The sequence below is a fragment of the Nematostella vectensis genome, chromosome 5 (assembly GCF_932526225.1).
Source record: "Nematostella vectensis chromosome 5, jaNemVect1.1, whole genome shotgun sequence".
Classification (NCBI taxonomy): domain Eukaryota; kingdom Metazoa; phylum Cnidaria; class Anthozoa; order Actiniaria; family Edwardsiidae; genus Nematostella; species Nematostella vectensis.
Genome location: NC_064038.1, coordinates 8,688,472 through 8,703,018, shown reverse-complemented (window position 1 = coordinate 8,703,018; position 14,547 = coordinate 8,688,472). Strand labels below are relative to the sequence as shown.

Below are 14,547 nucleotides of genomic sequence, written 5' to 3'. Positions count from 1 at the left end.
AAGCAGTAGATAAAAAAATCTGTAAAGTACACTTATATGTTAATGCATGAAGAGTAATCATTTCAATATCTATTTTTATGGCCACCCATAAGACCGAAATATCTTTCTTGGTAAGTGCAGGAATGCAGCTAGGGATGAGCACAGGGATTGCGCCCCTTTCCACTCAACCACATACAGTCTCTTTTTAAAATATACTTTTTTCCATGATAACCACGACTGCACACATTCCCTTCCCAGCTATTTGTCTGGCTCCTTGCATGAGGTGCTGTTGATAAGGACAGCCTTTAAAAGTCAGACAGAAAATGCCTTTATTTTGTTTAATATGATAATACTAGTAGCAATATATTTTTGTTCCTTCACAAACTTATAAAAAGATAAATACAGAGGAACCCTGAAACAAAGGGTTAGTGCTCAGCCAAGACAGAAATTGAATAACAGGGGTGTAGCAGGGGTGGGGTACTGGGGGCACATGCCCCGCCCCCCAATATTTTTCACAATTATAAAGAAATGACCAGAAGCAGCGTGAGTGTGCCCCGAATATTTTCTTAATGTTTCTGTATTGTGCCCACCCCCCCCCCCCCCCCAATCTTACGTGGCCTGCTACGGTCCTGAATAACCAGCCAATCTTTAAGCTCAAGCACGTCACTTCTCTGTGAGAACTTCTAGTTATATATATTAGTTATACATATAATTTGATAATGCTTGTTTTCCCCTTTCTCGGACAGCCTCGAAAATGTCAGAAATAAAGAAGATAACTCGAGATAAAGACGATCCTAATTCTCATAAAAACAAACATTATCTCACCGTAGAGGAAAAAATATTTCTTCCTGCTCGGTATTTTGGCTTGCTATTATTTTTTTCTCTGGAATTTTGTCGTTCTTCTTAGACTCTAAGCCAATAATTGCTTATTACTTATTATTTTTTTCGAAATAAATTGGCGTGCTCGAATTTTCGTTTTCGTTTACGCCCCGGTGCCTAACGGTAATTTTTCTCAAATGAAACGAATAATTATATGGTCAATGAATAGGATCATTACACGTTCTCTGGCATGCTGATGTGCATACGCATGAAACACTTCAAGCCATCCGCATGACTCCGCAATAATAAGACAACATGGACGCCAATGCCAATACGGTCGAGATGGAAGCAGGGATTCGCAGACCCCTAGTTGTAGGAGGTACAGAGAGACTTACCCCACGAGAACTACTGCGGTCTTTTGAACCAGCGTTTACATTAACTCAAGTTGAAAACGGCCTGTATCTTTGCCAAGAGAAGTTCTTTGAGTCAAACGTTCGTGCAAATATCTGGGTCTTACAAGGCTCGGCGCTAGATATAATTATAGATCCTGGAATAGGACTGTGGGATTTACCCGGATTTCTATCAGCTTCTGGTGTGATAGGTGAGAAGCCATTCCAAGCCGTAGCCACACATGCGCATTTCGACCATTGTGGTGGACTCTTTCAGTTCGACCGCTTTTCGTTGCACCAACTCGACGCAGATACCGTCACAAACGGTGACAACTACGCGGCCGGGGTTAACTTTATCTTAGGAACCCGCATCAGTAATGTGCCCATTCCAAACTTCAACCCGCGAAATTACGAACTTACTCCCACCCAGCCCAGCTGCATTCTCACAGACGGGAATATCATTGATTTGGGTGACAAGAAGCTTGAGGTTCTACACATCCCTGGCCACACACCAGGCAGCATAGCGCTGTTTGAGCAGACGTCCGGTTTGTTGTTCACAGGAGACATGCTCGTCAAATACAAGTCCCGCTATTTGGATCTCTTACCTTTTAGTGACGTCACAAGTTATGCGCAGTCGTGCCACAAATTGCTCGCTATTTCGCAGGACGTCACGCGCGTGTGCCCAGGCCACTTTGAGATGTATGACGGGCGCGGGCTCGAAAGTCGAGGGTTGGAGTACTTGGAGACGAATACCAAGTGGTATAGATTCAAGGCGGGATGCATACGTGGAATATTCTCGATGATTTTACGCGGGAGAAATACGCGACATTGTCCAACAAAGTCCTGTTATTACGGTTGCTGTTGCTTCTTGTGCTTCAAGTGACATGTTCAGGTTCCCTGTGATGGACCGCTACTTTTGGGCTATAAATATATGATGATAAACAAAAGAAAGCAAAGAAGGAATTGCAGAATGGTTGATCAGGAAAGAGCAGATAGAACGCGATTAATTTGAAGTCATTGGCAGCCGCCATACGTTAAGCCTACGTAGCAAGAGAACCACCAAATTCAGCTCACTTTGGAACCGGAAATCAAACCAGACACAGATGCTAGGACACACGTGGTTACATGGTTATGCCTAGTGCACACTAGTGACATAACGAAATAACGACATAACGACATGGGCGCGCGCACCATGTTTAGCCCGACATAACGACATGGACATAACGAGTCTTAAAACAAGACATAAACTTCCGTATGTTACTTCTTACACTATTTTAAGTTAACTAGCAGTATCAAAAACATTATGGATGATAATATCGCCTCTCAGCGACAGAATTTCGAGATCGAAACAAATAATCACTTATTTCCGAAGTTATTGCTTTGCATGAGCAAGAAAAAATGTCCTCGTAACAACGTTTGAGTCCACTTATGGAGAAATAAATAGTCCAAGGCTAGTAACACAATGTTTCTTTCTCTGTGACAAAATGATTATTTTTTTTTTACAATTTCTTACCAGATCAGGGCAAGTTGAGTCGAGGGCAGGTCATATTTATGCGTATCATGACTAAATTATTTTTTATACAAACACAATTACTTACAGTTTTGAAGAGCTGGTTTAGTATAAATGTAAAACAAGACATAAACTTCCGTATGTTACTTCTTACACTATTGTTAGTTAACTAGCACTATCAAAAACCTTATGAATTATAATATCACCTCTCAGCGACAGAATTTCGAGATCGATACAAATGATACTTAAGCTTATTTTTTGCAAGAGCAAGAAAAAATGCTTCGGAACAACGTTTGAGTCCACTTGTGGAGAAATAAAAAGTCCAAGGCTAGTAACACAATGTTTCTTTCTCTGCGACAAAAAGGATTCAGAATTAAGAAGGCATATGACGACGTAGGAAGACTTTGAAAAGCAAGCGTCGTTTTCCTCCTTCTTGGCCGCCATTTTGGATTCCTTGAGACAAAGTCAACTTTTCCGCCCTGTCATCTGATTGGCCATCCGTGCGTCTAAAAATAGCCTGATCCTAGGAAACGCCCTGACACCTATATAGTACCAGAATGTGGGGAAGTTGATTGCCCCACTTATGAGCCCCTGGTTATGTCCATGTCGTTATGTCGGGTTTATGTCAAAATGTCGAACCATTCACATTTGAACATACGAAGATAAGAGTGCACGCCCATGTCGTTAAGTCGTTATGTAACTAGTATGCACCAGGCATTACTAATAGGTTATCGATATCCCTAAGGGACGGACCATAAGAAAAGGTGGTGGATGGGTAAGGAACAAAGCAATTCGTGCACGATGAAAAGCCTGGAAAAAAATGCATGCAGCCCAAACCAGACAAAAAAAATCCATACAGCAATGAAAACAAATTCATGCACGTCTTAGAGACAAGAAAAAAATACATGCACCACTGAAACCTCAACCCCACCACCACCACCACCACCACCACCACCACCCCCTCCCCCTTTACTTTTCTAATAGTCCGTCCCTAAGGAGACGCAGACAAAGTATCAATTAATACACTTTAAACAATTTAGTGAGCACCTTTATTCCAAAACCCCTCACCTACGATATTTACAAGAGAGACGAGAACGAGAATAGATGTGGAAGCGGAGGTCAATGGTCAACGGTGCATTTTTTTAAACGCGCGCGCTAAACCATAGCCAATATGTTTGATTGTTGGATCCGGCTTTCATAGCTGTCTGCTACCTATAAGCAATGACAGCCTTATTTAGATCGAATTTTTCTGAAACCATGGCGCCATAAAAATTTTCTTCGGGCGACCGTCATTGGCACAGTAAAACGGTTAAACACAAATAAGAAATTCGTGAAACAAAGTCAATATAATTGGCTTTGTAAAATGCTTAAAACCCATTCTTCCTATTTTCTTTATTTTGTCTTATTCCAGCTAAGACAAAAACCTTTCTTCTCCAGTTTCCACATCTATGCTCAAAAATTGAGAGCACGGTTTCAAGTCACGACAGATGAAATGCCTGCATCTTTGAAAATGATGCCGGTTTGCAACAATTTTGTCCGTTTTCTAAAACCCATCTAAAGCCACCACTTACTAATGCAATCTAATTCAAATGTAAACCTATATTATTTCCCCTTTCGTTCCCGCCATTTCTTTCTTAACTTGCTTAGTTTATTTTTAGGTCTACTCTGCAGGCCACCAGACCTCCCAGCGCCTCGCCTTCCAAAAGTCCTGATATAGTTATACGCTTTCATTCTGACGGCAGCATCGCCATAGAGCACATTATCCCATGACATTGGGTAGCTCATCCTATTATTTGTACTCATATACGGAGACCCTACAGGATTAGGGTCCGCTTGTGGATTGAATGGGTAGTTTCTATAATATGGTGCTTGAGGGGCCATAGGAATAGGGGGCCTTGGTACGAATCCAGTTTCAAATCTTTGAGGCGGGTACACGTTTTGTAGGGCCTGGGGCCGAGCTTGTTGAATCGCTGTCGTTTGAAATATACGTGCTCTAGCTTGTGCCTGCGCCGCTGCAAACTTCTGAGCCTGCAATCTCGCCTGGTACTGCGCCTGTGCTTGAGGGTTAATCCGCTGGACTTGAGCCACCACGGTATGTACAAGAGGCGCGGTTACTTCTACAGGAACTTGGGCCACGGTACTTTGGTCAGCAGGTTTCTCATAATGAGGCGCGGCTGCTGGAAGTGCTTTGGGGGGTACCGGAGGATTATAAACCACAGGGGCAGGTGCAGTGTACTGTGTATACTGAGCAGGCTTCGCATTAGACGCCGCAGGGGGTGGGGGACCGAAGGTGTAGGTGGGCCCTCCAGGGACCTTCTCGGTACGAGAGTAGCCGAGGTTGGGGCTCGGCGGGACAGGAGCGGGATCCCGCGGTTTGTCGGGATGTTCTTTCTGCTGATGGGCTGGTTTATCTTTGGTTCCGTGAAGGATGAGCTGCCACTCGCGCAAGGTACCATGGTTAGCCTTGTTGTCGCCGAGGTCCTTTATTTCCAGCGTCCATGTACCGCGTGGGTCCTGGGGAGAGCGAAATGCAAAAACACGTGACTTGTGCCGTCTGGGCGACACGCGATAAAAGATGATATGATATGTTATCAAATTTTTTGTGTGAATGCCAAAAAAATAAGGCCCCTAAAACACGTGTTTAATGCCAGAAAGGCGATTCTATGAATGAGAAACACGTGATAAATCGTTGTTTTCTCGTGCTTGGTTCCCCAAGAGTGATAACGGGACATTGCTCTTATGGTTTCTTCCAAAGCTATTCGACTAGTTGATTGTGTGACTGCTGGAGGTTGATTTGTAACACTTGTGTGACTATCTTGTGAGCATTGCGTGACTTTTGGTGGTGGTGGATTTATGACTATCTTTCGACCGTTGCGTGACTTCATAGCCTCTCACCTCTCCCCACGAGTGCGTGGTCATAAAGGGCCATTTGGAGAACCCCTCATTTGACGAATCTTCCTTACGGGGGGAGAGAAGGCAAGACTTGGTACCCATGGGCGAGGTCAGGTAGATCACCAGGTCCCCGCGCCGCACGTAGTCGAGGCTCACCATCAGCTGCACGTGTTCCAAGTAGCGAATCTCGTCACCAGTCCCCGAGCAGCCAGTTGCGGGTAGCTGAATGGTTAGCGGTTTGTCCCACTTAAAAACCCTAGATGAGTGAGGTTTATTGTTATAATTTTGTGTATCCGGAGATATACAGCTATATATTATCGTCCTGCATTGTTGGTGTTGTCTGATGCACCATAAAAAATAATACTGGCAATAATGAAAAGTGATATAATCACAGTGAAAATCATAACGTTAAGGTAAATGTTCCGTTCTGCTCGTTTCGTAACATGAATCAGGGCCGTAGCAGGGGGTCGGGCACTGGGGGCACGTACCCCCCAATATTTCCAAAAATTATAAGGGAATGCCCACCAATTTGTTTCTGTATTGTGCCCCCCCCTCCCACCCCAAAACCTTACATAGCCTGCTAATATTCTTTAGGACGCTTATGTTGTGTTTACTGCGTTTAATGTGAGTCTTTTCGGAATCCTCGTTGCGTGAAGCTTGTTACGCTCAACTAATATTCTGTAACCCTTATTATATATAACGCTGACTGCGTGTCACCTGAAACTCGTTACGCTGAACTACATGTTCTGTAACCCTATGACGTTGACTGCGTGTATGTGAAAGTCGTCGCGTGAAGCTCGTTGGGCTAAACTACATGTGTTCCGTAACACATATAACGTGTCGTTTACTGCTGTTAAATGGAGATCGTTGCGTGTCAGTATGCATATGTGCGTGACTTACTTAGCATCCTGGTTAATCTGTCCGCGGCAGAATCTCTTCTCTGGTACCGTGACGTAAGTGGCAGGGTTTGCCATGTCTACAATCTTCTCAGCGACCAGCAGACCGAAGCCGAACTTCCGATTTACCATGAGATCGATACCATTCTTAGACCAGTCTTGGTCGTGCTTCAAGGGTAGGTGGTTTGACGTGTGGACGACGATGTGTTGCATGTCTCTCCACGTCAGCTTAGGACTGTGACCAAGAAATAAAAGAGTCAACATGGCGAGGTCTCGTGGGGCCGTTAGGGGTAGGAATCGGTGGAATCGTCATGAGCCTAGCGATCTTTTTTGACAGTGCTTTAGCAGTGCCATGAATGGGAACCCATTTTTTAAAACATTCTTGAAAAACATTGAATGCCATTTGAATTTGAATAAAATTTTCAGATACAACGAATACAACAAAACATATATCAATCAAATCAAATGAAAATTTTACATCAACTACAAAAACACTTATCCTTATCACTTAACAAGCTAATAGACAGAACTAATAGACGTTTTTCTTGCGATGATAAAAAAGAAGAAAATGACTTTTAAACATTAATTAAAGGCTGTTACTCATTTGAGGCGGAACTTTAATTTTTAAAAGCGCGCGAAGAGTCGGCAAAGCTGCTGTGAGCGAAAATCACTTCGCGCCAAAAAATGTTACCAGCACTTACTTGACCTCCAAAGCAAGAGCAAATATCCCAGCAGCCAGCGGGGCCGATGCCGAAGTTCCCGTATGTCTCTCCGTGCATGTGTTATGCAAATCAGTGGTGACGATCCTCTTCTCCCCGTGTGCGCCGCTGCTGAAGGTGGTAGCGAGTGTAGAAGAACAGGACTCGGAGTACCACGGCGATTCCCCGTGATCGGATGCCGAGCTGATGGACAACGTGTAGATGCTATCTGTGTAACCGTCACAGTTACAGCTGTCACCATGGCGACCGCCGTTACCGCTGGCCCACACGAAGATAGAGCCCAGGCCACCACGACCCTGAGGCACAGGAAAACCACAGGATTAGTCGAGTACCATTTTTTATTTTCAACATTATCAGATTTAGATGTATTAAGGCCGATTCAGACAGTATGATTTAGTTCTATGAGACAATTCTACAACTCGAGTCGTTAAGTGTAAATCAGCCAACGACTCCGAAACGATACTCGACTACGAAAGTCGTAGTGTATAATTCAGGACTAAGACATGTAGTAGGCAGGTCGCATACGACTAAAACGTGCTGTCTGAATCGCCTTAAGAGGCATTAAATAAGTATCAATTTTAAAATTTTCTTGCAAACAGACGACTGCCCATTCTTTTCAAAATGCAAACCTTTTTTTAAATGCAAACAATAAACAAATGATTTGCTCATTATATACCTTTTGAATTCCATTGAGGAAGGCAGCGGTTGCCAGAGTCCCAGGCCCCTCGACCGTGGCACCATCGTCACTAGGTCCCCAGGACGCGCTGTAGATGTCGATGTATTGGGGATTCAGACTAAGGGATTCGGCTTCTACCTTATCAGTCACGCGTCCGTCCAGCATACGCACACCTGGTGAATTCAGATAAAATGATTAACTCATATGCATAACTATCCGGCTATTCTATACACACGGCTAGCCGGCTAAACTCTATACGAATGTCTAGCGAGTTATAGTCTATATTTACGCCTGTTGAATTCTGAAAAGATAGTTTACCATTACGCACGGTTAGTGAGCTATACACGCACGGCTAGCCGCCTGTACTCTATGTGCAAGGATAGCGATTTATACTCTTTCACGCCCGTTTAGCTACTTACTGTAGGGGGACAGTGGTGAAAAACGCAAGACTAGTTCCAGTACCGCGCGGTTAAACCAGCCCTTTTTGTTCTGAAATGGCGGCGTTTTACCGGCGAACTGTCACATTTCGACGAATGCTAAGAAAACTAGACCAAACCTAAGGTTATAATTTTCTTTATGATTCCCTCATTATCAAACAAATATGTCATCTTTTGTACAGTATGGTTTTAATGCTGTACAGTTAGTCAAAGCAACGAATGAAGTCATCCTTTCGTACCTTTACTCGAACGAGTCGACACTGAGATTTTGTTCATTTTCGCCAGAACACGCGCATGCGCATACCTTATTCAGCGCTGGCCTGTAGGGGCTACTCATGAGTGCAGATGGCAAGTTAAATGTATCCAGAACACATACAGCCAAAACAGAGCAGCGCCCTGACAATTGCGTCATTAGAATACGTGAAAATAGTAGAATTATGAGTTAAAGTATTGGCACTGTCCTCACCCCCTATTCTGGCGTTAAATGCCACGCCTACACCGCACTTCGTGTTATTCGCCTCAGCAGCCACTTCCCCTGCACATCGAGTTCCATGTCTTTAAGTGATACAAGCAGCATTAGCAATGAAAACAGCAATAAAAATACTAGAACATACATATATTAGTCACAAAAATAAAAAAGGGCTTAATTAGTTTTAGAACAATTAAAAAATATACGAGGGTTCAAATTTAGTTTATTTCATTGTCAAAATAGATACTATGAGATACAAGACGAGAAAATTGATTGTTTTTGTGTTTTGTTTTCGCCACACGTTTATGAATCTGCTATGATTCCTCTGTAGATCCTGTTCTTGTATATCGTTGGTATTAAAGCACTTCATAGACGATTCAATTTATTAGCACAATAGAAACGGATGATCCAAGATTTATTTGATGAGGCTTTCCTTTCATATGTTGGCTGTAACTTTGCGTTTCTCTTTGTTTGGTGAGGACTGAGGGCTTCCAGCATCCCCTGGACCCACCCTCCGCCCTGCTCCCACACCCAGGGTACGCTACCTTACCCTACCCCCCCCCCACCCCTTGGGTACGCTACCCTACCCTACCCTCCCACACCCTGGGTACGCTACCCTACCCTACCCTCACACACCCTGGGTACGCTACGCTACCCTACCCTACCCTCCCACCCCCTGGGTACGCTACCCTACCCTACCCTACCCTACCCTCCCACCCCCTGGGTACGCTACCCTACCCTACCCTACCCTACCCTCCCACCCCCTGGTAACGCTACCCTACCCTACCCTCCCACCCCTTAGGTACGCTACCCTACCCTACCCTCCCATCCCCTGGGTACGCTACCCTACCCTACCCTCCCACCCCCTGGGTACGCTACCCCTTCCTTTCCAAGCCAAAGAGGCACAGTATTTGCACTCACTTGTTTTCGTTGGTAGGATCATAGCGCGGGAAAGGGTCGTTGTCACCGTCGTTCACATCCCAGCTGGCATTGGGGTCCTGAGAATAGATTCCAAAACATTTTAAAATAACTTTATGAGGTGGCTTCCCCAAGAACTCTTCCTTCTAAAAACAACGACACGTAAATGTCGCACATGGCCTATTTTGCGTGGCATGTACTGTATGAAATCGACTGTGTATTCTGTGTAAGCTTGTTTCGAGATATTAAACAGAGTGACACATAAAACGTGACATTAACTGCGTGACACGTAAAAATTGACATTTACTTGTGACAACAAACGTGACATTTACTACGTGACACGTTCTAAGGGGACACTTACTGCGTGACATTTAAAGTGTGACAATTTCTGCGTGACATTTAAAGTGTGACAATTTCTGCGCGACAATGTGACATGTGCTATATATTTAATAAGTTTATATATATATTAGTTTACTGAAAAAACGTAAAACACGTGACACATAAAACGTGACGTGTGTCATATGACATCAATTTTGCGGGACCGGTATTGTTAACGAAGGATACTTACATAGTTTTTGATAAGGTCTGTGTGATTGTGTTCAATGCCTGGAAAGAAAACATACTTTTTTATTCAATTCTAAATATCAAATCTAAAAATTAATACATTGAAGAACGGGTCGAGGCAAGGAAAACTAAAAGGACGCTAAGGTTATTGAGCTATTTCAAGGTATCAATTTTGTTACTCTCACCATCGTCCAGGATGGTGACGACCACGCCTTTGCCACTGATGCCTTTCTTCCACACAGGGATCACGTGGATGTCCAGGTCCGTGTCCTTGCGCTTGTCATCCTGTGAAACAGACAGTTGCACTTGAAGGGTTTACATCACATAGTTCGAATCTACAATATGATCCTGATCAATTCCTCTTTTAGCGCGCTAAGAATCACATCTCATCATACTTGGTTTTAGTTCAGATATTTTACTTTTTTCCCTTTTCCATGTGAGAAAGTGTGTGTGTTTTTTGAAGACTGGGAGAGGTTAAAACAGAGATACGAATGCTTTTAGTAACCGATCTATCTATCGAAATATCTGCCCTATACTAATTTTACGGTGCTTCTTTGATTGTGCTTCCTCGAAGCCTTGCGTTTTGGGTAAAATTCCTTACTGACCAGTGAGATATCAAATGGTCCCTGGATATATCAAGCATAAAGATTCACCTGGGATGCTTATACTGGTCCCACTAGCAATACGCTCGAAAGGCTGGGGCTCGACACTCAGAAAGATGAAAAGACTGACCAGACTATTTTTGCTTGAAAAGCGCTAATTTCTCAGAGTTCTCAATTCTAAATTTCTGGTTCAAGTTGAGCATTTTCTCGCTATGTAGATCCGACTTTTATATAAGGCTGGGATATACGCCTATTTCAAAGAAGGCTACACTCGGGAATCAATGTATCATAACCCTGAACTGAACCCTGGCTCTAGAGATACACCTATTTCAAATCAGATTGACTCGAGAATCTGTGTATAGTAACCCGCAGTACTTCATGGGTATCAAGTAAATAAGCAAATAAGCGTCAATAAAATACAAATACAGGTTTCAAAAGTTGTAGAATTCTTGTTTACATTCTTATAAACATTCACATAGCTTTCAGATACAAGGATACTGTCGTTTATACGTTATCCATGAACCACCAGGAGTTACGACACATGGGTAACGAACGGTTCTCCAGTTGCAATCTTAGGGGCCAACCATTTAACTTTTGAGGGGGGGGGGGGAGGAGGGGATAGATGATTTTGAAAAAAATTATCCTGCACGGCCCGAAGTGCACCAATTGGTGGACGCAAAAAAGCTTTCCTGCATCGGTAAAAAAAATTTCTTGCACGCCAAATGCTTCAAAAAAAATATCCTGCACACCCAAAAACGTTCACTCCCCCCCCCCCCCCCTCCATAAAAGTCAAATAGCTGCATTGGCCCCTTATTTGAAATAGGTGTTTCTAGTCTCAGGGGAAGTGAAACAAGTAAAAATAGCTTCTGTTGTACTCACCAGGTACCACTGGGCGTCCCACAGAGGATCCTTGAACCTCGGTACGATCCCCCTGGCCACCATACGGTCATGGTAGAACCCCCTCTTCTCCCGCACTTTCTCATGCTGCTGCTCCACCCATGTCACGTGACGGTGCTGCCGCAACTGATCTGTGCGGTCCTCCGCACTACGGCGGGACCGGGAGGGATGGGAAGGGTGTTCAAGATGGTAGTAGCCTTCTAAGGTGCCAATCTGCGGAGCCACATTATTATTAAAGGGACTACCATAGTAATACGATTATATCATACGCAAAAGATTGCCAAAAAAACTGTGTATTGAATAATAGCTTGCTGCAACACCGCAAGAAGTAGACAGTAACAACCAATTTAAGTTACAAAATTGGCTTGAAAACTAATTTAAATTGTAAGGTAGTGTTTCAATGTAAATAAAAATGTAGGCAAACGTTTTATTGGGCTTACTAATTATGTTGATATTTCGTTTCCAAAAAAGTTGAGCCAAAAAAGTCGAGCCAATAAGAAAAGACTAGATGTTTGCTCGAGAAAGACACAACTCGGAAATACCCTTGAAATGTAGGATATTACGAAAACGAATGCTGACAACATGGAGTGTGCGAAACGCTCAACTAATAACTATAATTGACGACAGGAAGATGACCTTAACGCTTAAAAGCCGCGTGATTTGTATACTTCCGTCTATTACCTCGCGTAATTTTAAGAGGGATAAACGGATAAAAAAGTATTCATTTACGAAAAAATTCAACGCATAATATTACTATTATTCCCAAGTTTGCGGTAATTAACTTCGCACTGTTCTCGATTCTAAGAATAACACAAAGGCGCTTTATCATTTGAAATTTATTAAAAAAGAACAAGCATGTCTTATGCTCTCTTGAAGAGAATAATTGGATTCTGGGATGCGTTGAACATTTGTTTTTTCCATATTTTCTTTCCTTGCGCATCACCATGGTTCCTTTGAGACGCCGATTCTTAGAGAAGGGAAGTGCATATTTATTTCTATAGATGAAACGAATGGTGCTCTTTTTGGGGAAGGCTCCTCGGGGTCCGGTTGTACATTTAAACAAAGCACAAACTAGCAGATGTTAAAATTTCCCATTTTCTCATCTCACATTTTCTCATAAATATGCATGCAAATATTAGCTGAATTCCCCAAGTTGGTCTTAGTAGTCATGGAAAAAAAGATAAAGCAAATAACAGGAGAAAAATGAAACATGAGATCGAATTTGGGTGGTATGAAATAATACTTAAATGGTAAAAATTTTGACAAGTATTTTTAGATTCACGCGTCATGGAGTCTGGTTTGGGATAAACAAGAAGGGAATTTTATACGAATAACTAGAAAATTATGATGGTGAAAAAGATAAAAGCGATGTGTAAATATTTGGGACTAGATATAACCAACCATTTTAAAATTCCCAAAGCATTTGATGCTTTTTGAGCGCGAAAGAGAGCGGAGATGGCAGAAAAAGGCCTTACACAAGAAACTGACATATAATAAAACAGTAATTTCCCATCACCCAAGTGCTAATTGCTGCTGTTACTTTTACTAAGACAACTGCTTCTTATCTTGAAAATATCTCATAGTTATGTTTTATTTTTTGCCGACCTACGTTTGATCACGAAAATAAAAAGATTAAAAGTATTTTCTTTGATCGTTTTAGGATTTTACCACGCCCTGACTGGGCCAATTTTCTTTTTTTAGCGATATTCTACCAGTATTTAAGACTTAAACGTAGTAGAAAGAGTGCAATTAGACCTGGCTTGTGGTTTGATTGGGAAAATAATCGCACTACATCAAAACACATAGAGAGAACAGGTTGCGTCTCCCGGGGAAATAAAATAACAATAAACGCGCGGTCAAGAGATTCGCGTCTTCCCGAATTTATATCATAAAAACTTTTACAAATTAAAGTTGATTGGATTAAGAAAGACTAAAGTGTTTTCAAGTTGTTGTGATTATGACCGTATTACTGACCTGGGAGTTGTGAAGAGCTTAAAAACAGAGAAGTACAAGCAGGAATGAAGGATGACTAAATAACTACCAGTAACGCGAGCTGGTAGCAGCAAAAAGGTACCTTGCGAAGCGAAACAGCACGCTAAAAACACCAAATCCCACTTACAGGCTCGACTTTCTCAAATCCGTGTGCCTTGGCGACTTCCTTTGCCTCTTCTATTCCTCCATTCACGTGAATCGCCCATCCATTTGTATAAACCCTTTCCTCCGCGCTCAGGTCAGCTCCAGATACACCCTGCCATGATATTACTCCGAGTACGATCCAAAATACGATAGGAGATTTTAGTAAGCGGCATGGTGGAACTCTCTCGAACATTTCACATCTCCATTAGGGTCCTTTTGAACTGATTTTCCTTGGTTTCCCAACGCGAAATCCAGAGGAAAATCGTTGTCACTTCATGTATATATTATTAACATGGGTTGTTTGATTAGTATCCGAGGTCATCTGCCAATCACAACCACCCGTCCATCCCTAGTAACGGTAGTCGATTTCAGTATCGAACAAACCAATCAGGCCGCGAGGTTCGCGTGACGTCACGCGTAGTTAAAATGAGTGTGGCGGGGGAGTAAGCCATCTGTGTTTGCCTTTGGAGGAAACAGCGATATTTCTTTTTGATTAAAAACATTGTTTCGTCATAGTCGAGACAACCTTGCCAACGCATAACTGGAGGCGGCTCTCGTTTCTGTCTAAAAATTCCAAGTCGCGTTTTTTAAATGACGTTCATCTCTCTTTTCTCCAATATAATTAATGAATAATTCTAATCTCC

The 14,547-nt window shown here is 42.7% G+C and overlaps 2 protein-coding genes across 2 annotated transcripts; one reads left to right on the top strand and one right to left on the bottom strand.

The window, feature by feature from the left end:
* Window positions 1-1,113: 1,113 nt before the first annotated feature.
* LOC5519852 (acyl-coenzyme A thioesterase MBLAC2) lies at window positions 1,114-2,070 on the top strand. The gene has a single exon (XM_001639668.2). The coding sequence runs from the start codon at window positions 1,114-1,116 to the stop codon at window positions 2,068-2,070; it is 957 nt and encodes a 318-aa protein (XP_001639718.1).
* Window positions 2,071-3,729: 1,659 nt separating this feature from the next.
* On the bottom strand, window positions 3,730-14,226 carry LOC5519937 (neuroendocrine convertase 1). Its single transcript, XM_001639761.3, has 11 exons — window positions 13,887-14,226; window positions 11,750-11,980; window positions 10,454-10,553; window positions 10,273-10,310; window positions 9,708-9,784; window positions 8,784-8,872; window positions 7,881-8,053; window positions 7,187-7,500; window positions 6,490-6,720; window positions 5,593-5,845; window positions 3,730-5,211 (listed from the first exon to the last, which is right to left on the bottom strand). Exons 1-11 carry the CDS (start codon window positions 14,094-14,096, stop codon window positions 4,300-4,302), a joined length of 2,628 nt encoding a protein of 875 aa, XP_001639811.2. The 5' UTR covers window positions 14,097-14,226; the 3' UTR covers window positions 3,730-4,299.
* Window positions 14,227-14,547: the final 321 nt, after the last annotated feature.

Excerpts from the sequence above, each read along its gene's own strand:
- LOC5519937 (XM_001639761.3), bottom strand. The coding sequence starts at position 14,096 with ATGTTCGAGAGAGTTCCACCATGCCGCTTACTAAAATCTCCTATCGTA. Across the intron at positions 11,981-13,886 it reads GATTTGAGAAAGTCGAGCCT|ATTGGCACCTTAGAAGGCTA; the intron begins GTAAGTGGGATT and ends GTGGCTCCGCAG. Across the intron at positions 10,554-11,749 it reads GGGACGCCCAGTGGTACCTG|GATGACAAGCGCAAGGACAC; the intron begins GTGAGTACAACA and ends TCTGTTTCACAG.
- LOC5519852 (XM_001639668.2), top strand. The coding sequence starts at position 1,114 with ATGGACGCCAATGCCAATACGGTCGAGATGGAAGCAGGGATTCGCAGA.